This window comes from Triticum urartu, chromosome 5 (genome assembly GCF_003073215.2).
Source record: "Triticum urartu cultivar G1812 chromosome 5, Tu2.1, whole genome shotgun sequence".
Lineage (NCBI taxonomy): Eukaryota > Viridiplantae > Streptophyta > Magnoliopsida > Poales > Poaceae > Triticum > Triticum urartu.
Genome location: NC_053026.1, coordinates 604,827,135 through 604,851,238, shown reverse-complemented (window position 1 = coordinate 604,851,238; position 24,104 = coordinate 604,827,135). Strand labels below are relative to the sequence as shown.

General features: G+C 44.5%; 2 protein-coding genes across 2 annotated transcripts; both read right to left on the bottom strand.

Annotated features, from left to right (window-relative positions):
• Nucleotides 1-8,180: 8,180 nt before the first annotated feature.
• LOC125506261 (protein synthesis inhibitor II-like) lies at nucleotides 8,181-9,222 on the bottom strand. The gene has a single exon (XM_048671113.1). The coding sequence runs from the start codon at nucleotides 9,161-9,163 to the stop codon at nucleotides 8,318-8,320; it is 846 nt and encodes a 281-aa protein (XP_048527070.1). The 5' UTR covers nucleotides 9,164-9,222; the 3' UTR covers nucleotides 8,181-8,317.
• Nucleotides 9,223-22,731: 13,509 nt separating this feature from the next.
• Nucleotides 22,732-23,790, bottom strand: LOC125506260 (protein synthesis inhibitor II). The gene has a single exon (XM_048671112.1). It carries the CDS (start codon nucleotides 23,724-23,726, stop codon nucleotides 22,881-22,883), a length of 846 nt encoding a protein of 281 aa, XP_048527069.1. The 5' UTR covers nucleotides 23,727-23,790; the 3' UTR covers nucleotides 22,732-22,880.
• Between the last annotated feature and the right edge of the window lie 314 nt (nucleotides 23,791-24,104).

The following is a 24,104-nucleotide window of genomic DNA, read 5'->3' as shown; positions in this document are numbered from 1 at the left end:
AAATATCGAGAATGAACATGAAAAATAAAAGCAAACTTCTGCAGCAATCATCATGCTGTACATGCAACATGCGTACTATGCCGGCGATTTCTTGTTTTGGGGACAACAAAATCAGAGTGTCCGTCTTTTTGAAGAGGGTATGAGTACTATATTGGCCCATGTGGGCTATGACGAAGCTAGGCAGAGAATCATGAAGGGGCCATGAAGATTATTATTTTTACATTGTGTAATCATTTTTTTTAGAAATATCACGAATATTTTTTAGAAACGTGACATTATTTCTAAAACGTCACAAATATTGTTTTTGAATGATGCGAAACATTTTTTAAAACTCCATGAACATTTTTTACATTGGATAGCCATCTTTTTAAAGGCGACAATTCATTTAAATGGGACAATTTTTTAAATTAAACAACAAATATATTTTTTACATTGTATATATAATTTTTTTTGAACGATACAAACATTTTTTTTCTAAATTATGTTAATATATTTTTGCATTTTATTAACATTTTTAAGAAATATATGAATATATTTGAAAGGGGCAATTAAAGTTTTTCGCATGCTAGGAAACCAGCCCTTACTCCCACACCGGGCCGGCCCATTTATGGCGTCTTTCATTCATCTCGCATAGAGCAACTAATCAGCGAGTACTTCTTCAGGAGCCCCCGAAAAGGTCACTTTTGGTGGTCTTGGAGCACGCTACTTGGCACCCTCCCAGTCATAGCCACGAGTCACGCCGTGGCCGCTCCCTCCGAATTTTATTTACTTTATTTTTCTGCATATGTTCGTGTTTTAGATGATTATTTTTGGCTTTTCCCTGGGTTTTCTTTGATTTTGGACCAAAATTAAAAAATCACACGGAAATACATGGCTTTTTTCTTTCATGAGAGACATGGATTTCTTTTCCACATTAAGATTAGTGCATAGGGGAGGCTCTCTCTAGATCTTTTTTGTCGCGGTGTGCCAAGGCGTAGCTAGCAGGCGGCCTGTCTATACTCCAGGGATACATCTCCCTTACTGAGAGATATATGCGCCTCACGTCTCGTATGGGCTGGTACAACGAACATGTTTCAGTCAGCACACTTTGCTTGCTCGATCGCAGTAGGTTATTTCTTCTTCTTCTTTGCTGTCTACTGGCAGTACTGGTTTGGTTTTTATTGTTTCCCCCTCCTTTCTTGTGTTTCTCTTTGTGGTTTTTCTTTTCTTTTTGTATGTGTTTTGTTTATTGTTTTGTTTGGTATTCTTCTGTTCATTATTTTTCCTTTTGTTCTTTCCTTTTTTGTGTGTTTTTCTTCTTGGTTTTCATCGATTTCCTTTGATTTCCCCCCTTTTGTTTTATTTTTATGTGTTTTTTCTTTCTGGTTTTCTTTGGATTTTATTTGTTCTTTTCTTTATTTTTTTGTAGTTTTGTTTTTGGCTTTCATCGGTTTTCTTGGGTTTCATTATTTATTTCCTTTTTATCTCTTTTGTGTGTTTTCTTTACGGTTTTCATCTATTTTCATTTTTTCTGTATTTTTCTTTATGCCTTCACCCGTTTTCTTAGGTTTCTTTTATTTCCATTTTTTTATGGTTTTCTATAGGTTTCATCGGTTTTTTCTAATGCATGTTGTACTTTTTTGTATCCATGTGGAATATAATTTTGAAACCAGTTGATAATTTTCCAATACATGTTTTGAACTTTCTCGAATATACGTTAAACATTTTCCAAATACACGTGAGACATTTTTAGAATGGTAGAAAACATTTTTTAAAATTATGTAAAAAAAAGTTTACATTGTAAAAATATTATTTCAAATCCATGTTTGAACAGTTTTTTGAATACATGTTAACCATTTCAAAATACATGTTGAACAGTTTTTTAATATGTAATATGTACAATTTTTATAAACAGATTATATTAATTAACAAAATATATTAATATCAAAGAGATGTCAACTACATCCGGCCTCTGCAACAGTATGATATCAAAAGCTAGTTAAGATATCGAGAATGAACATGGCAAAAAAAAAAAAGCAAACTTCTGCTACAATCATCATGTTATACACACAACATGCGTACCATGCGGGCGACTTCTTGTTTTGGAGACAACAAATTGGAGTGACCATTTTTTTTAGAGGATTGTCCATCTTTTTGAAGAGGATATGAGTACTACATTGTACCATGTGGGCTATGACGAAGCTAGGCAGAGAATCATCAAGGGGCCATGAAGATTTTTTTACATTGTGTAATCCTTTTTAGAAATATGACGAATTTTCTTTACAAACTTGTAGACATTCTTTTAAAAACATCATAAATAATTTTTTTGAATGATGCGATTTTAATTAAAACTCCATGAACATTTTTTACATTGGATAGACATCTTTTTAAATGTGACAATTATTTTTAGTGGTACAAACATTTTTATTAAAACAATGAGAATATTTTTTACATTGTATATATAAGTTTCTTTGAACAGTACAAGCATTTTTTCTAAATTATGTGAATATATTTTTGCATTTTATTAATATTTTAAAGAAATATAGGAATATATTTGAAAGGAGCAATTAAAGTTTTTCGCACACTAGGGAGCCAGCACTTACTCCCACGCCGAGCCTTGACTGCAATTTCAAGGGGTACAACCGACCCGCAACTAGAGGGGGCCGTGGGGGGGGGGGGGGGGGGGGGGGGGGGGGGGGGGGGGGGGGGGGGGAGGGGGCGTTGAGAGTGTGTCCAGTGTTTCCGTTGTGCCGCCAGCTAGGGGCTGGGGAGCCCGACGATGTTGTCTTCCGTTTTTTCCCCTTTTCTATTTTTTGGTCTTTTTACTCCGCCGCAGGAAAAGAACATCCTAATGACAAGGTTGCCTAGATGTTTCCACCCATAGGGTGTTTTTGCAAAAAAGAACTTGCAAGACAGTTGCACGTTCACCCCAGACCTGCAATTGTACACGTCATAACTTGACTGCAATTGCAAGGGGTACAACACACCCGCAACTAAGGAGATGGGTGGGGGTGAGAGTGTGTGCTTTGTTTCTGTTGTGCCGCTAGGGGCAGGGGAGCACGACAATGTTGTTTTTTAATTTTTTTTGTCTTTTTACTCCGCCGCAGGAAAAGAACATCGTAATGTTGTTTTCACCCACAGGGTCATTTTGCAAAAAGAATTCGAGGGACAGTTGCATCCCCCCTCCCCCAAACCGACCTACAACTGCACACGTTATAAGCTGACTGCGACTGTAAGGGATAAACATAAAACACACCTACTATCCTCTCGGTCTCGATGATATTTCAAGGATGATATTTCTAGTTCTAGACTACCTGCAAAAAAAAGGATGATATTTGTAGACGATTGCTGAGGTCGATCTCAACTCTTGTCAACTCAGTTGATTTTGCAATACAAACTCCATCAAGACCTCTTCTGAAAAAGATGTGTCGGTCACCTCGGCCGTATCGGCCGGCACACCTCGGAAGCAAAGGGGAATTTAACTCGCTGGCGAGTACGCGCCATTGATATATGAGACCGAATCCACTGCGGAATTTACTTCCTACTCGTCGACAGCAGAGAAAACTTTGCCATTCAAGTCCTTCGACCGGAGGGAAGGACGGAGAGGTTGGTACCTGGTACTGGCCGGATTCACACCCTTGTTGAGGTCTCAGCCGTTGTTGATTTTGTTGGCTTTTGCAGCGGTCAGACTCTGAGAGCGCCGGCTGGATGGATCCTGCGCACGGGCGCTACACGAGCAAGGCCAAGCGCCGTCGCCTGTCGCAGGCCGCGGCGTCGGGGTCAACCACCGACACCGAGGGTTCCATCGTCGCCGACGGCGCCGTCGCGGCGCCTACCTACTTTCGCATGCCTGGAATGGGTAAAGCCAAACCTGCCCTGCTGGCCAGGTTCACCGGCGCCACAGAGGAGACCAGGAGCCTATTCGTCGCGACCGCGCTCCTCGGAAGCGGCTCCTTCAAGACGAGACGCCGGACGGAGACTTCTACGTCTGCACCACCACGGAACGAGACGCGGCTCCCCTAGACGGCTAGCTCTACAGCGGGTTCGGCGGGCAGTCCCGTGTGAGTCGCATCTCGTACGACGTAGCCTTCAAGCTATTTGACCGGGCCGCTGAATATCTGGATAATCCAAAATATTGTACTCCCTCCTTCCATCTATATAGGATTTAATGCGTTTTTCAAAGGTAACTTTGACCAAATATTAAGGCAATAATATATAACATGCAATTTACACAAAACACATCGTTAAATTCATGTATGAAAGGACCTTTCAATGATATAATTTTCATATTGTGCATGTCATGTACTATTAATCTTGTCAATAGTCAAATGCGGTCTTAAAAAACGCATTAGGTCCTATATAGATGGAAGGAGGGAGTACGTTCATATTCGAGGGAAAAATTATAGGGAAACTTTCGCTGCCGGTGCGCCGGCCGAAGCGTTGCGCGCGGATCGTGCGAGTACTAGGCGACGGGAGCACCGCTCAAAAAAAACCGGGAAGCACTTCTTATCCAATCGATTTTCCCCTCATCTTCTTCTGCACGACCCGGACTCCATGGGGCACCCGCAGAACCAGGCACCAGCCCCCGCCCGCACCACTGCATGCTGGTTGGATCGCTGCACAGCGTTCGTCTCCGGCCGCGACTGCGGCGCCCTTCGTCATGCGCGCGACCCCTCGCCCCCATTCGCAGCTCCTCGTTCTTCTCCCGCTGAAAGCACCTTATGTCTCTGACGGTTGAAGCTTTTCCCACCAAGGTTGAAGCTTTTTTCCCCGACGGTTGCAGCACCCGTGTGATGGATCACGCCAGTTCCAACGTCCGTCGTCGAGGTCGCAACTCCCTGCCGCCGCACCACTGGTAGCACGCGGTCACCGCGGTGGTAGCAAAAAAGCAAACTGGTTGTAGCAAATCCATGGCAGCATGGTCATCCATATTGCTGCTCGTGGCACCACCGCACGCCGGTCGGACTACCGCATATCCAGTTGCAGCAAATTTGGCCGCAGGTGGTAGCTTTTTCCCATTGCGGTTGCAACAAATTCATAACCCCTTGTCGCCGGCCACACTTCGTTATCTTCCTGGATGTAGCAAAAATGGCTACTAGTTGTAGCTTTCTTCGTTCCCTATTGCAGCAAAAAATATTTGCCCGTTGCCTTGTCGTGCTGAAAAAGCTTCAACCATTGCGCGAAAAGCTTCAACCGATGTGTGAAGAAGCTTCAACCATGAAAAAAGCTTCAATGGCCATGGGAAAAAAACTTCAAATCGTAAAAAAAGCTTCAAGCGACATGGAAAAAAGCTTCAACCGATACAGCATGCCGTCGACGGTGGGAATGGCGACACCGAGGAGTTGCAGACCGACGGCATGGCGGTGCTGCATGGCCACCGAGCTACATCCGTTGTCGGGCGGAGCTGCAACCCATAGCAGCTGTTGCTTGGGTAGAGCAAGGGACAAGGGCGGCGACCGACGGAGAGGACGGCCGGCGAGGGCGCCGACCGGCGACGAGGGCGCTGCGGTGCTGCTTCAAGCTTGGGGCAGGGTGTCGGCGGCGCTCGGGGGCGTTCAATTTTTCAGAGGAAAATGACTCGCGAGAAGGGACGAAGCACTGGGACAGATCTGACGGCCTTTAACCGCCTGCATCGGACGGCTGGGGTTCGACCGGCCCAACTGTTGGGCCGGCGGGCCGGCGCCTAGCGTCCCCCAAAATTATATGACGATTCAACATCCGCATTCAAGCTGAAATAAAAATGGATGTGTAAACTATCTGGATTTATTTTTTACAGATACAACTATAATGAAGGCTACTACTATCCCGAAACTGTTCCCTCAATATCGGATCGCCCACGCATCGCTCGACTAGGCGACACGGGCGGATTCCCATCCAATCTCAAGCGCCGCCTCCTCCACAGTACTTCTCCGGCGGCGGCGGCATGCCCTGCCTCTTTTCCTTCTTCTTCTTTGACTTCCCTGGCGGCGGCATCTCTGTCCAAGCTGCTAGTCAGATCACCATATGCTGATCTTCGACGGCCGCAGTGTGCTTGTTGCGTCCTCTCCCTGTTATCAGTTTTCATTGGCATTATTTGGATTTTCTTTTTCCTTTTCCCTCTTTTTCAAATATATGTTAACTCTTTTGAATCCATGTTGAACATTTTTCATATACACTCTGTCCACTTTTTAAGATATACTTTGAACATATTTCAAATACATGTTGAACATTTTATCTGAATACATATTGTAAATTTGTTAAATGCACATTGAATGTATTTTCATACAAGTATGAATTTTTTTAGATACACGTCGAACATTTTTTAAATACATGTTTAAGTTTTTATGAATATAAGTTGAACATTTGCCAAATGTTGATTTAATCTTTAAATACAAGGCAAACATTTTTTAACATAATGAACATTTTCCATAAATGACATGAACGTATAAAAAAATTATGAAACATCTTGTAAGCGTTATGAATTCTTTTTAACTGGTACCAAATATTATTCCAAATTACATGCTTTTTTATATTTTATCAAGATTTAATAAAATGTTTGATCATATTTTTGAAACATATGAATGTTCTTTAAATGTGATGAACTTTTTTTAATAATATCAAAATTTTCTGTACAAATTATGCAATAATTTTCATTGCGTTACATAATTATTAATGCGTGGTGATATTTTTATAATTAAGTCACGTATTTTAATAAATAAATAAAAATAAGTAAGAAAAAGTAACCAAATAAATAAAAGGAATGAATGAAGCAAACCAATAGCTCCCGACTGGCCAGCCCGCTATGAACTACCTTGTGACCAGTTGTTCTTCCATCTCACTAGAACATTTTGATTCATCAATAAGGTTGTGCGTGACTCAAAAAAATCAATACAGTTGGGTGGGAATTCTCACGAAAAAATCTCACTAGAGGCAAGATAATGACGATATTCTGAATGCCAGCATAGATGAATAGTTAGCGAGCAAACGCACACCCTCACGCAATTAATTGTAGGCACTATATTCTGCCAGCCCAGTTCGGGGTTTTTAGTGTGTTTCCCCGGTTTATAGAAAAGTACTAGAACATTCCTAGATCGTTTTTTCTTTCTTTTCCTTTTGTGTTTTTCTATAAGTTTTTTCCATTTACATTTTCTTTCCTTTTTGCTTTTCTCAATTTCCTTTTTTGTATAAAAATGTAAAAGAGAAAAAGAGAAATAACTGTCCCCCATATTTTAATTTTGAAATCCAGGGACACTTTTCAAATACATGAACATTTTAAAAAATAAGAAAACATTTTTTCAAACTTGTGATCCTTTTTTTCAAATTTATCAACAGTTTTTAAAATCCGGAAACATTTTTCAAATTCGTCAACATTTTTTTAAATTTGGATATTTTTTTCAATAATGAAAAAATGTTGAAACCAGACAGGAGCCACGTAGGACTCCGACACCCCCGGTCCACCCAATTCCCCCTCCCGGTCCCAATTCCTTCCACTCCGCCCTGCTCCTCCTCTCTTTGCATCTGCACCCTTCACCTCCGCCGTCCCTGCTGTACGTGTCCAGCCGCCACAGAGGCATTGCCAGACGTCCGCAACCAGCACCGATACGCCCATTCGCCTTTACGTGGTGCTTTCCACTTGGAGCCGGTTTGCATGAATTTCGTCCAGTCAGTTCAAATGCGGGTCCAAATGTATACGGACAGCGTTGGACGGCCGCCTCCTGCATCCGTGTCCACAGACTGACCCCCTGTTCACGGACGGATGTGGGAGAAAATTTGCCCTTAACAGCTCCAAACACATGGATTGTAAAAAAACACCCAAGCATGTGAACCCTCGCAGGCACCAGTGGCACTATAGTCAACCACATGCCATCCCTTTCTCCAGCGAGGTACGGGCCTAGTCCCGACGGGATTGCTATATTAAGTCATTTCAGCTCCGTTGGGCCTCGAAGCTTTGCAACCTTATCTCCCAGGCAATCCACCTATCCAATGAATATCAATAGTGTATAAACATAAAACCGATAAGTAAAAGCTTGAAATGGCGGAATATATTCATGTATGCAAGTGTGAGATTATACTAGCCAAAAAGTACTAAAATATGTAGGTTTTCTTGAGGGGGGGGGATTTGTGGTACACTGTGAGTCTAAAAGGATGTACATAATTGGCGCTTCTCATATTTGCATGTGCAAAACATATGTTGGATAGCAATTTTACTGTTGGACACAACATAAACTCAGACATGTTTATTTATTTATATATCATTCACTCACTCTGTGACATGTTTATTTATTTATATCATTCAGTCACTCTGCGACATGTTTATTCAACTTATACAATACCCATGCAGATATACCTACACAACTACTTATTTCCCCCCATTCTTATGAAACAGCTCCAGCGCCTGGGGCACCGTCATCCCACCGGGCACCTGGACGAACAGCAGGATCCCCAGGGTGGCGGCCGCCTGCTCCGCCGTCCTCACACCCATCTTCTCGACCGGCGTGAACTTTGCTGGCGGCTTTCCCATCGGGGGCTTCGCATCCGTCTTCAGTAGCGCTTCGGATAGGTCCTGCCACCCGTTCACCTGGGCCTTTAGCTCGTTGGAAATCTTCCCGCTCTTCTTCTCCACCGTCTTGGGGTGCAGCAGGCCAGCCACGAACCCCGACACGGTCTGGAACCTCGTGGCCTCGTGCACCATGAGGAGCAGCGTCGTCACCGCCTCCCTCGCCTGCTGCTGCTTCGGGCCGGAGGTCTTGTCGGCCTTTGTGCGCCCGTAGAGCGCAGTCACCGCGTCGGCCATCTGCTGCCGGCCGAGGGCAACGTTGGTCAGCTTGTCGGTGTCGCCGAGAAGGTCGCGGTAGGTGCCGCCGAACCCGACATAGGTGGCACCGGGGATAAGGCCTGGGGTGAGCTCCCACCAAGTGCCGTCGCTGCTCTTGAAGCCCTCCCAGTAGAGGTTGTCGGCGCGGGTGGCGAGTGTGAGCCCTGTGTTGGCCGGCGATGTCTTGAGCACGATGTGGAACCACCTGCTCGGCGGGACGTTGGGCTCGATCGGTGGCAGCACGGGGCGGTTGTGGGAGGACTGCCCCGGGTTGCGGAGCTTGTTGCGGATGCCGGTGATGAAGGTGACGTAGTCGGCAGAGCTGCTCTGGATGTTGAACGTCGCGGTGAAGAGCGGCTTGTCCACGTTCTTCGCCATCTTTGCTGCCATGGATACAAATCCAAGATGAGACAGACTATTAAGCGAGAGGGGATGAGATATGGAAGAGGAACAAACTGGAGATGTATTTATAGGCGATCGACAGGTCCATCCTATTAAACGATAGGCTTGTATATGTGTACGTGTCATATATGTAACTTTTACGTGATGTGTGTGTGCGTATGTTCATGTATTGTACAAGGCAGGTTGTCAGAGGCGATCCTTATCTTTGTATAGCTTGGCTTAGGTGATCCTTATCTCAGTATGTACCTTGTAACGTGATGTGAGTGCGTGTGTTTATGTGTGTGCTAGTTAAACTGTCTGCTTTGTCTCTTCTTTTCTCTTTTTATGGGCTTGTTGAGTTGTGTCCTCGGCAGAACCTCGTACTTTATGTCTTGCTACTACTTTGTTTGTGTGTGGGTGTGAATCTTTATGTACCTTGTGGCTGTGGTGGTTTCCTTTATTTATAAAACGGGGCAAAAGTCTTTTTGATATGTGTGTGCTAGTACTAACTAACCTGCCGCCAATTGTAATCCTGTTGATCTATATATAAGATGCATGCGTCCTTACATAGAGGTATACGCTTCCATGCCTTCACTTTTACATATGCTTGCTTTCCTAGCTAGCTAGTCCAAAGAAGGAGACGGCATGTTTTTCTTCTGGGTGATCCCTTTCTTTATGCCGAAGATCAGTTCCGCACACTTTCTAAGCTTTGGAACGGGTCGCAGCATCTCGAACACGATGATTAGGCCACACCATGGCTGCTAACTCTTTCTTTTTCAGTTGCCATGGCTGCTAACTTGAATAATAAGAAATCTGGAGCTGTCATGTCGTGATTTACTGATGCAGGGATCAGTTCTGTCTTTTGACTTCTGAGTGCATGTTACACATGATCAAAGGCGCTTCAGAGTGCTAACTTGAGCACGAGCTCGTATACATTCTTTGCTACATTAAAATTTTAAAAGAAAATACTTGAAAAATTCAAGAAAAGACATCAAAAAAATCACAACAAACAATGATTTGTGTTTTACATGCATGCAAACTTTTGCGATGGAATGACATTCAGGGTTGTCTGCGAAAAAACTGATGCTCCAAAATGCTTCCAAAGACAATCTTTTTCAAGCAACAATTTTGCATTTTTTGCCCAGACCTCCACAAATGGCATTCCATTGGAAAAATTTGTACGCATGCGAAAACACATTAAGTTTGTTGCAAAAGAAATCAGATTTAATTTTCTTGAGATTTTTTACTATCTTTTTAGATTCAACTGTAGCAAAGCGACGAAGCACCACCAGGAGCCATTCACAAACCCTAGCCACTATCATTTTCCATCTGATCTCCATTACCATCACCTCCATCACAACTATAGACATTCTTCCCTGAGTTATCCATACTTGTAATCGGTGCACCCTATGATCCGATCGCAATGTGTGATTAATTCTTTGAAGGCAATGGGCTGAGGAATGGCCTTGCAAGTTGCAACCATACGTATTTGGCCACGATAATCGTTGGATGACTTCACTTAATTGACGTTACTTTTATGTGTGACGTTATTTTAACTTTACTTAATTGACGTTTTTTATGTGTGATTCTAAGGCCCCGCAGGTACCTGAGAGCCCGTAGATCAATCCAGTAGAAAGTAAGAAGCGAGAATACATGGAATGCTATTCTAAAAACCGATGATAGTAAGGATTAGTATGGTAATGAGAAGCATTTTCTTGGGGATATATGAGGTGTAGTCATTAAACGCCCAATGCTTTTGTCTAGAGAAATTTGTAATAACCTAGATAACTCCGCGAGTCGATAAGGGCTTGCGGTTGGACGACGGAGAGGTTGCTGACGGAATAATGTCTCAAGCCGCTTGTTGAGGTTGCTCAGCTGTTGTTGATTTTTGCAGCGGGCGGACTCGGAGGGCGCCAGGTGGATGGATCTTTAGTCCTACACACTGGCGTGTAACGAGCAAGGCGAAGCGCCGCCAGCTGTCCTTGGCCGTGGTAGCAAGGTCAACTATCGGCGCCGAGGATTCCGTCCCCCATGCTTACACGAACGATGCGCACGTTTCCATCGTTGTCGGTGGGGCGGTCGTGATGCGTACTTTCTTCCGCATGCCCGGAATGGGTAAAGTTAAAAGCATCCTACTGGCCAGGTTCATCGGCTCCATAGAAGAGACCAGACGCTTATTCGTCGTGACCGAACTCCTCGAGAGCGGCTTTCTATGTCTGCACCACTACGGAACGAGACAATCCTCTCCTAGGCGACCACCTCTACAGCGGATCCGGCATGCAGGTCCGTGTGACTCGCATCTCGTAGTCATAGGCGAGGATGCAACCTTGAAGCTATTTGACCGGGGCCGCTGAATATCTGGATAATCTAAAATATTGTACGTTCATATTTGAGCGAAAAGTATATGACGATTCTGTTGGAGAAGTTGCAGAAAACAAAAATTTTCCTACGGTTTCACCAAGATCCATCTAGGAGTTCATCTAGCAACGAGTGATTAGATGCATCTACGTACCTTGTAGATCACGAGCGGAAGCATTCAAAGAACGGGGATGATGTAGTCGAACACGACGTGATTCAAATCACCGATGATCAAGCACCGAACGGACGGTACCTTCGCGTTCAACACACGTACGGAACGGATGACGTCTCCTTCTTTCTTGATCCAGCAAGGGGGGAAGAGAGGTTGATGAAGATCCAGCAGCACGACGGCGTGGTGGTGGATGCAGGGCGTCACAGTAGCAGGGCTTCGCCTATACTACGAGAGAGAGACGTAACGGGGAGAGAGGAAGCACCAAAGGCTGAGGTATGAAATCCCTCCTCTCCCCCACTATATATAGGAGGGCCAAGGGGGGGGTGCGCAGCCTAGGAGATCCAATCTCCTAGGTGCGGCGGCCAGGGGAGGGTTTCCCTCCCCCCCAAGGCACCTCGGGGTGCCTTCCACCACTTGGACTCCTCCGTGGTGGAAACCCTAGGCGCATGGGCCTAGTAGGGCTGGTGCCCTTGGCCCATATAGGCCAAGGCGCACCCCCTACAGCCCATGTGGCCCCCCGGGACCCCTCCGGTGGTCCCGGTACAATACCGATAACCCCGAAACTTGTCCCGATGGCCGAAACAGCACTTCCTATATATAATTCTTTACCTCCGGACCATCCCGGAACTCCTCGTGACGTCCGGGATCTCATCCGGGACTCCGAACAACATTCGGATTACTGCATATACATATCTTCACAACCCTAGCGTCACCGAACCTTAAGTGTGTAGACCCTACTGGTTCGGGAGACAAGCAGACATGACCGAGACGACTCTCCGGTCAATAACCAACAGCGGGATCTGGATACCCATGATGGCTCCCACATGCTCCACGATGATCTCATCGGATGAACCACGATGTCGAGGATTAATCAACCCCGTATACAATTCCCTTTGTCAATCGGTATGTTACTTGCCCGAGACTCGATCGTCGGTATCCCAATACCTTGTTCAATCTCGTTACCGGCAAGTCACTTTACTCGTACCGTAATGCATGATCCCGTGATCAACCACTTGGTCACCTTGAGCTCATAATGATGATGCATTACCGAGTGGGCCCAGTGATACCTCTCCGTTATATGGAGTGACAAATCCCAGTCTCGATCCGTGTCAACCCAACAGACACTTTCGGAGATACCTATAATGCACCTTTATAGTCACCCAGTTACATTGTGACGTTTGATACACCCAAAGCACTCCTACGGTATCCGGGAGTTACACGATCTCATGGTCAAAGGAAAAGATACTTGACATTGGAAAAGCTCTAGCAAACGAACTACACGATCTTTGTGCTATGCTTAGGATTGGGTCTTGTCGATGTGATCCCATTATCAATGACATCCAATGTCCATAGCCAGGAAACCATGACTATCTGTTGATCAACGAGCTAGTCAACTAGAGGCTTACTAGGGACATATTATGGTCTATGTATTCACACGTGTATTACGATTTCCGGATAATACAGTTATAGCATGAATAAAGACAATTATCATGAACAAAGAAATATAATAATAATGCTTTTATTATTGCCTCTAGGGCATATTTCCAACAGTCTCCCACTTGCACTAGAGTCAATAATCTAGTTACATTGTGATGAATCGAACACCCATGGAATTCTGGTGTTGATCATGTTTTGCCCTAGGGAGAGGTTTAGTCAACGGATCTTCTACATTCAGGTCCGTATGTACTTTACAAATCTCTATGTCTCCATTTTGAACATTTTCACGAATGGAGTTGAAGCGACGCTTGATGTGCCTTGTCTTCTTGTGAAACCTGGGCTCCTTGGCAAGTGCAATAGCTCCAGTGTTGTCACAAAAGAGTTTGATTGGCCCCGACGCATTGGGTATGACTCCTAGGTCGGTGATGAACTCCTTCACCCATATTGCTTCATGTGCTGCCTCCGAGGCTGCCATGTACTCCGCTTCACATGTAGATCCCGCCACGACGCTCTGTTTGCAGCTGCACCAGCTCACTGCTCCACCATTCAACATATACATGTATCCGGTTTGTGACTTAGAGTCATCCAGATCTGTGTTGAAGCTAGCGTCGACGTAACCCTTTACGACGAGCTCTTCGTCACCTCCATAAACGAGAAACATTTCCCTAGTCCTTTTCAGGTACTTCAGGATATTCTTGACCGCTGTCCAGTGTTCCTTGCCGGGATTACTTTGGTACCTTCCTACCAAACTTACGGCAAGGTTTACATCAGGTCTGGTACACAGCATGGCATACATAATAGAACCTATGGCTGAGGCATAGGGGATGATACTCATCTCTTCTATCTCTTCTGCCGTGGTCGGGCATTGAGCTGAGCTCAATCTCACACCTTGCAAAACAGGCAAGAACCCTTTCTTGGACTGATCCATTTTGAACTTCTTCAAAATCTTATCAAGGTATGTGCTTTGTGAAAGACCTATGAGGCGTCTTGATCTATCCCTATAGATCTTGATGCCTAATATATAAGCAGCTTCTCCAAGGTCCTTCATTGAAAAACTCTTATTCAAGTAGGCCTTGATGCTGTCCAAGACTTCTATATCATTTCCCATCAAAAGTATGTCATCTACATATAGTATGAGAAATGCTACAGAGCTCCCACTCACTTTCTTGTAAACGCAGGCTTCTCCATAAGTCAGCGTAAACCCAAACGCTTTGATCATCTCATCAAAGCGAATGTTCCAACTTCGAGATGCTTGCACCAGCCCATAAATCGAGCGTTGGAGCTTGCACACCTTGTCAGCATTCTTAGGATCGACAAAACCTTCCGGCTGCATCATATACAACTCTTCCTTAAGGAAACCATTAAGGAATGCCGTTTTGACGTCCATTTGCCATATCTCATAATCGTAGAATGCGGCAATCGCTAACATGATTCGGACGGACTTTAGCTTCGCTACCGGTGAGAAAGTCTCATCGTAGTCAACCCCTTGAACTTGTCGATAACCCTTAGCGACAAGCCTAGCTTTATAGATGGTCACATTACCATCCGCGTCTGTCTTCTTCTTAAAGATCCATTTATTTTCTATGGCTCGCCGTTCAACGGGCAAGTCAGTCAAAGTCCATACTTCGTTTTCATACATGGATCCTATCTCGGATTTCATGGCTTCTAGCCATTTGTTGGAATCCGGTCCCGCCATCGCTTCTTCATAGTTTGAAGGTTCACCGTTGTCTAACAACATGATTTCCAAGACAGGGTTGCCGTACCACTCTGGTGCGGAACGTGTCCTTGTGGACCTTCGAATTTCAGTAGGAGCTTGATCAGAAGTATCTTGATCATCATGAATAACTTCCTCTCTAGTCGGTGCAGGCACCTCAGGAACATTTTCTTGAGTTGCGCCATTTACCGGTTCAAGAGGTAATACTTCATCAAGCTCTACTTTCCTCCCACTTACTTCTTTCGAGAGAAACTCTTTCTCTAGAAAGAATCCATTCCTGGCAACAAAGATCTTGCCTTCGGATCTGAGGTAGAAGGTATACCCATAAGTTTCTTTAGGGTATCCTATGAAGACGCATTTTTCCGACTTGGGTTCGAGCTTTTCAGGTTGAAGTTTCTTGACATAAGCATCGCATCCCCAAACTTTTAGAAACGACAGCTTAGGTTTCTTCCCAAACCATAATTCATACGGTGTCGTCTCAACGGATTTCGACGGAGCCCTATTTAAAGTGAATGCGGCAGTCTCTAAAGCATAGCCCCAAAAAGATAGCGGTAAATCGGCAAGAGACATCATAGATCGCACCATATCTAATAGAGTGCGATTACGACGTTCGGACACACCGTTACGCTGAGGTGTTCCAGGCGGCGTGAGTTGTGAAACTATTCCACATTTTCTTAAGTGTGTGCCAAATTCGTGACTCAAGTATTCTCCTCCACGATCTGAACGTAGAAACTTGATTTTCCTGTCACATTGATTCTCAACTTCACTCTGAAATTCCTTGAACTTTTCAAAGGTTTCAGACTTGTGTTTCATTAAGTAGACATACCCATATCTACTTAAGTCATCAGTGAGGGTGAGAACATAACGATAGCCACCGCGAGCCTCAACACTCATTGGACCGCACACATCAGTATGTATGATTTCCAATAAGTTGGTTGCTCGCTCCATTGTTCCTGAGAACGGAGTCTTGGTCATTTTTCCCATGAGGCATGGTTCGCACGTGTCAAATGATTCATAATCAAGAGACTCTAAAAGTCCATCTGCATGGAGCTTCTTCATGCGTTTGACACCTATGTGACCAAGGCGGCAGTGCCACAAGTATGTGGGACTATCATTATCAACCTTACATCTTTTGGTACTCACACTATGAACATGTGTATTAATACGCTCGAGATTCATTAAGAATAAACCATTGACTATCGGAGCATGACCATAAAACATATCTCTCATATAAATAGAACAACCATTATTCTCGGATTTAAATGAGTAGCCATCTCGTATTAAACGAGATCCTGATACAATGTTCATGCTCAGACATGGCACTAAATAACAATTATTGAGGTTTATAACTAATCCCGTAGGTAAATGTAGAGGTAGCGTGCCGACGGCGATCACATCGACCTTGGAACCATTCCCGACGCGCATCGTCACCTCGTCCTTCTCCAGTTTCCGTTTATTCCGCAGCTCCTGTGGTGAGTTACAAATATGAGTAACGGCACCGGTATCAAATACCCAGGAGTTACTATGAGTACTGGTAAGGTACACATCAATTACATGTATATCAAATATACCTTTGGTGTTGCCGGCCTTCTTATCCGTTAAGTATTTGGGGCAGTTCCGCTTCCAGTGACCCTTCCCTTTGCAATAAAAGCACTCTGTCTCAGGCTTGGGTCCATTCTTTGACTTCTTCCCGACAGCTTGCTTGCCGGGCGCAGCAACTTCCTTGCCGTCCTTCTTGAAGTTCTTTTTACCCTTGCCCTTTTTGAACTTAGTGGTTTTATTCATCATCAACACTTGATGTTCCTTCTTGACTTCTACCTCTGCTGATTTCAGCATAGCAAATACTTCAGGAATGGTCTTTACCATCCCCTGCATATTGAAGTTCATCACAAAGCTCTTGTAGCTTGGTGGAAGCGACTGGAGGATTCTGTCAATGACCGCGTCATCCGGGAGATTAACTCCCAGCTGAGTCAAGCGGTTATGTAACCCAGACATAGTGAGTATGTGCTCACTGACAGAACTATTTTCCTCCATCTTACAGCTGAAGAACTTATCGGAGACTTCATATCTCTCGATCCGGGCATGAGCTTGAAAAACCATTTTTACCTCTTCGAACATCTCATATGCTCCATGTCTCTCAAAATGCTTTTGGAGCCCCGGTTCTAAGCTGTAAAGCATGCCGCACTGAACGAGGGAGTAGTCATCAGTACGTGTCTGCCAAGCGTTCATAGCGTCTTGGTTCTGTGGGACGGGTGGATCACCTAGCGGTGCTTGTAGGACATAATCTTTCTTGGCAGCTATGAGGATGATCCTCAGGTTCCGGACCCAGTCCGTATAGTTGCTGCCATCGTCTTTCAGCTTGGTTTTCTCTAGGAACGCGTTGAAATTGAATACAACGTTGGCCATTTGATCTACAGGACATATTGTAAAGATTTTAGACTAAGTTCATGATAATTAAGTTCATCTAATCAAATTATTAATGAACTCCCACTCAGATTAGACATCCCTCTAGTCATCTAAGTGTTACACGATCCAAGTCAACTAATCCGTGTCCGATTAACACGTGAGACGGACTAGTCATCGTCGGTGAACATCTCCATGTTGATCGTATCTTCCATACGACTCGTGTTCGACCTTTCAGTCTCTGTGTTCCGAGGCCATGTCTTCACATGCTTAGGCTCGTCAAGTTAACCCTAAGTGTTTTTGCATGTGTAAAACTTCTTACACCCGTTGTATGTGAACGAAAGGATCTATCACACCCGATTAACACGTGGTGCTTCGAAGCGACGAACTGTAGCAACGGTGCACAGTTAGGGGAGAACACTTCTTGAAATTGTTGTAAGGGATCATCTTATTTATTAACGTCGTTTTAAGTAAACAAGATGCAAAACATGATAAACATCACATGTAATCAAATAATAATAGTGACATGATATGGCCAATATCACATAGCTCCTTTAATCTCCATCTTGGGGCTCCATGATCATCCTTGTAGATCGTCATACTCATCGACATATAAGTCGTGATTCCTAGTACAAGAACATGATAAATCTCACACATCACATATATCATTCATCACATCCTTTTGGCCATATCACATCACATAGCATACCCTGCAAAAACAAGTTAGACGTCCTCTAATTGTTGTTTGCATGTTTTACGTGGCTGCTATGGGTTTCTAGCAAGAACGTTTCTTACCTACGCAAAGACCACAACGTGATATGCCAATTGCTATTTACCCTTCATAAGGACCCTTTTCATCGAATCCGATCCGACTAAAGTAGGAGAGACAGACACCCGCTGGCCACCTTATGCAACTAGTGCATGTCAGTCGGTGGAACCTGTCTCACGTAAGAGTACGTGTAAGGTCGGTCCGGGCCGCTTCATCCCACGATGCCGCCGAATCAAGATAAGACTAGTAACGGCAAGCATATTGAACAAAATCAACGCCCACAACGACTTTGTGTTCTACTCGTGCAAGAGAACTACGCATAGACCTAGCTCATGATGCCACTGTTGGAGAACGTTACAGAAAACAAAAATTTTCCTACGGTTTCACCAAGATCCATCTAGGAGTTCATCTAGCAACGAGTGATTAGATGCATCTACGTACCTTGTAGATCACGAGCGGAAGCGTTCAAAGAACGGGGATGATGTAGTCGAACACGACGTGATTCAAATCACCGATGATCAAGCACCGAACGGACGGTGCCTCCGCGTTCAACACACGTACGGAACGGATGACGTCTCCTCCTTTCTTGATCCAGCAAGGGGGGAAGAGAGGTTGATGAAGATCCAGCAGCACGACGGCGTGGTGGTGGATGCAGGGCGTCACAGTAGCAGGGCTTCGCCTATACTACGAGAGAGAGACGTAACGGGGAGAGAGGAAGCACCAAAGGCTGAGGTATGAAATCCCTCCTCTCCCCCACTATATATAGGAGGTCCAAGGGGGGGTGGTGCGCAGCCTAGGAGATCCAATCTCCTAGGTGCGGCGGCCAGGGGAGGGTTTCCCTCCTCCCCAAGGCACCTCGGGGTGCCTTCCACCACTTGGACTCCTCCGTGGTGGAAACCCTAGGCGCATGGGCCTAGTAGGGCTGGTGCCCTTGGCCCATATAGGCCAAGGCGCACCCCCTACAGCCCATGTGGCCCCCCGGGACAGGTGGCCCCACCCGGTGGGCCCCCGGGACCCCTCCGGTGGTCCCGATACAATACCGATAACCCCGAAACTTGTCCCGATGGCCGAAACAGCACTTCCTATATATAATTCTTTACCTCCGGACCATCCAGGAACTCCTCATGACGTCCGGGATCTCATCCGGGACTCCGAACAACATTCGGATTACTGCATATACATATCTTCACAACCCTAGCGTCACCGAACCTTAAGTGTGTAGACCCTACGGGTTCGGGAGACAAGCAGACATGACCGAGACGACTCTCCGGTCAATAACCAATAGCGGGATCTGGATACCCATGATGGATCCCACATGCTCCACGATGATCTCATCGGATGAACCACGATGTCGAGGATTAATCAACCCCGTATACAATTCCCTTTGTCAATCGGTATGTTACTTGCCCGAGACTCGATCGTCGGTATCCCAATACCTTGTTCAATCTCGTTACCGGCAAGTCACTTTACTCGTACCGTAATGCATGATCCCTTGATCAACCACTTGGTCACCTTGAGCTCATAATGATGATGCATTACCGAGTGGGCCCAGTGATACCTCTCCGTCATACGGAGTGACAAATCCCAGTCTTGATCCGTGTCAACCCAACAGACACTTTCGGAGATACCCGCAGTATAACTTTATAGTCACCCAGTTACGTTGTGACGTTTGGTACACCCAGAGCACTCCTACGGTATCCGAGAGTTACACGATCTCATGGTCAAAGGAAAAGATACTTGACATTGGAAAAGCTCTAGCAAACGAACTACACGATCTTTGTGCTATGCTTAGGATTGGGTCTTGTCCATCACATCATTCTCCTAATGATGTGATCCCGTTATCAATGACATCCAATGTCCATAGCCAGGAAACCATGACTATCTGTTGATCAACGAGCTAGTCAACTAGAGGCTTACTAGGGACATATTATGGTCTATGTATTCACACGTGTATTACGATTTCCGGATAATACAGTTATAGCATGAATAAAGACAATTATCATGAACAAAGAAATATAATAATAATGCTTTTATTATTGCCTCTAGGGCATATTTCTAACAGATTCAGTATCCGCATTCAAGTTGAAATGAAAACGGATGTCTAAAATAGCTGGATTTATTTTACAGATGCAACTATAAATTTGTTTTTGGATTTTACAGTAAGTGTGGATATGAAAGATGGTGATGAGCGGGTTTTTCTTAGACGGGCCTCTGACTCTATCTTAAAATATCCTTGCACTTATGCAGCACTGGCACCCACTCTCTAGGCAGCGGGATCGCAACCGGCTTGAACTCATGGTGGACGCCTTGATTGCTACAGCGCGCCGTCTTGCCTCGCCACTGATCGCCTGAGCTTCCACCCACTTGGTGGCTTTTTGTTCCATCTTTCTTTTATGCTTTTTCTCGGCATGTTTGCGTTGTTGTCTCGGTGGACTTATTTATTTTCAGTGTGGTATTTGAACTTGTTGTATGGACATGGTGGTTGCTTTATTTATAAAAGCTAGGCGAAAGCCTATTTAGAGATATTTTCGTTCCAAACTTTAGGATATTTTCGTCTGTGCAGTTTTTCTTCTTCTTTGTTTCCGTGTGTTCTTGTATCAGTTTTCATTGGCATTATTTGGTTTTTTGTTTCTTTGTTCCTTATTTTTCAAACATATGTTAACTCTATTTAATCTATGTTGAACGTTTTTCATATACACTCTGTCTACTTTTTTGATATACTTTGAACATATATGAAATACATGTTGAACATTTTATCTTAATACATATTGTAAATTTGTCAAATGCACATCGAATATATTTTTATGCAATTATGACTTTTTTATATACTTGTTGAATATTTTTCAAATACACGTTTATTTTTTATGAATATAAGAGGAACATTTGCCAAATGTCCATTTTATCTTTAAATACAAGGAGAACATTTTTTTAACACAATGAATATTTAAGAGAAAATAAAGCATCTTGTAAGCATAATGAGTTCTTTTTTCACTGGTATGAAATATTATTCCAAATTCATGAACAATGTTTTACATTTTATCAAGATATAATAAAATGGTTGATCATATTTTTGAAACATGTGAATGTTCTTTAAATGTGATGAACATTTTTTTAAAATATTAAAAAAAATACAAGTTATGTGAAAAACTGCTTTACATCACATAAATTTAATGCGTGAAGATTTTTTTAAAATAATTGAAGTAGTTTAAAAAATAAATAAATAAGTAAGCAAAAAAATGAAAGTAAAAAAATGCTGAAACCAAATGAATAAAAGGAATGAATGAAGCAGACCAATACTTCCCGACTAGCCGGCCCACTATGAACTCCATTGTGACAAGTTGTTCTTCCATCTCACTAGAGCATTTTGATTCATCAATAAAGTTGGGCGTGACTAAAAACATCAATAAAGTTGAGCGAGAATTCTCAAGAAAAAAAATTCTCACTAGAGGCAGGATAAAGATGATAATTCAGAATCCCATCATAGGTCAACAGTTAGCAAGCAAACGCACACCCTCACGCAATTGTAGGCAGTATATTGTGCCAGGCCAGTTCGGGGTTTTTAGTGTGTTCCCCCCGTTTATAGAAAAGTACCAGAACCTTCCTAGACTGTTTTACTTCTATTTTTTCCTTTTGTGTTTTATCTATAAGTTTTTCCCATTTGCTTTTCTTTCTTTTTTGCTTTTGTTGATTTCTTTTTTATGATTTTTACAATTTCGTATAAAAATGTAAAACCAAAAAGGAAATAATTGTGCCGCATATTATTAATTTTTTGAATATTTCTTGAAATGGAGGGACATTTTTTAAATACATGAATATCTATAAAATTCAGGAACACTTTAAAAAATGAGGAAACATTTTTTTTCAAACTTGTGATAATTTTTATTTTCAAATTCAGGAACAGTTTTTAAAATCCGGATACATTTTTCAAATTTGTCATCATTTCTTGAAATTCAGATATTTTTTAAATTTAATAAAAAATTGTTCAAACCAGACAGCAGCCACGTAGGACTCCAACACCCCCGGCCCACCCAGTCCCCCGTTTTAGTCTCGTTTCCTTCCACTCCGCCCCTTCTCCCCCTTGCTTTGTATTTGCACCCTCCAGCTCCGCCGCCGCCGCTATACGTCTCTTATCGTCACAGAGGCATTGCCGGATGTCCGCAACCAACACCGACGCGCGCCGCTAGCCTTTACGATGGCATTGTCCATCCTGGAGCCGATTTTCATGAATTTCGTCAGGTTAGTTCAAATGCGGGTTGAAATGTATGCGGACAGCGTTGGATGGCCGCCTCCCGCATCCTTGATCTTGGACTGGTCCCCCCTGTTCGCGGACGGATGCGAGAGTAAATTTGCGGGTCGCGGTTGGAGATGCCCTTAACACCTCCAAACATGTCGATTGTAAAAAACACACACACATCCCAAACATGTGAACCCTGACAGGCACCACTGGCACTATAGTCAACCTCGTCGCCCCTATCTCCGGCGAGGTACTGGCCTAGTCTCGACGGGATTGCTATACTGAGTCATTTCAGCTCCGTTGGACCTCGAAGCTTTGCACCTTCTTTCCCAGGAAATCCACCTATCCAATGAATATCAACTGTGTATAAACATAAAACCGATAAATAAAATATTGAAATGGCGCAATATATCCATGTGTGTAAGTGTGAGATTATACTAGCCAAATCGCGCATTTGCATATGCGAGACATATGTTGGATGGCAATTTTATGGTTGGACCCAACATGAACTCGACATGTTTATTTATTTATATCATTCACTCACTCTGTGACATGTTTATTTATTTATATCATTTAGTCACTCTGTGACATGTTTATTTGACTTATACGATACCCATGCAGATATACCTGCACAACTACCTATTTCCCCCCACTCTTATGAAACAGCTCCAGCGCCTGAGCCACTGTCATCCCACCGGGCACCTGGACGAACAGCAGGATCCCCAGGGTGGCGGCCGCCTGCTCTGCCGTCCTCACACCCATCTTCTCGATCGGCGTGAACTTTGCTGGCGGCTTTCCCGCCGGGGGCTTCGCATCCGTCTTCAACAGCGCTTCGGACACGTCCTGCCACCCGTTCACCTGGGCCTTTAGCTCGTTGGAGATCTTCCCGCTCTTCTTCTCCACCGTCTTGGGGTGCAGGAGGCCAGCCACGAACCCCGACACGGTCTGGAACCGCGTGGCCTCGTGCACCATGAGGAGCAGCGTCGTCACCGCCTCCCTCGCCTGCTGTTGCTTCGGGCCGGAGGTCTTGTCGGCCTTGGTGCGCCCGTGGAGCGCAGTCACCGCGTCGGCCATCTGCTGCCGGCCGAGGGCAACGTTGGTCAGCTTGTCGGTGTCGCCGAGGAGGTCGCGGTAGGTGCCGCCAAACCCGACATAGGTGGCACCGGGGATAAGGCCGGGGGTGAGCTCCCACCAGGTGCCGTCGCTGCTCTTGAAGCCCTCCCAATAGAGGTTGTCGGCGCGGGTGGTGAGTGTGAGCCCGGTGTTGGCCGGCGATGTCTTGAGCACGATGTGGAACCACCTGCTCGGCGGGACGTTGGGCTCGATCGGCGGTAGCACGGGGCGGTTGTGGGAGGATTGCCCCGGGTTGCGGAGCTTGTTGCGGATGCCGGTGATGAAGGTGACATAGTCGGTGGAGCTGGCCTGGACGTTGAACGTCGCCGTGAAGAGTGGCTTGTCCACGTTCTTCGCCATCTTTGCTGCCATGGATATTAAGCTAAGATGAGACGAACTATCAATGGAGCGGGGGGTGAGATATGGAAGACGATGAACGAACTCGTTATGAATTTATAGGCGATCGACAGGTGCATGGTGTTAAACGATAGGCTTTGTATACGTGTACGTGTCATATGTAACTTGTACGTGATGCTGTGCTTATGTGTTGTATACAAGGTAGGTTGTCAGAGATGATCCTTATCTTTGTATAGCTTGACTTCAGGGTCAACCCTAATACTACTACGTGGTGTGTGCGCGTGTGTTTATACGAAGGCGTTGTTGGAGGTGATCATTATCTTTGTATATTGCTTGGTTTAGGGGTCTGTCCTACTAACTAACCTGCCGCCAATTGTAACCCTATTATTTATA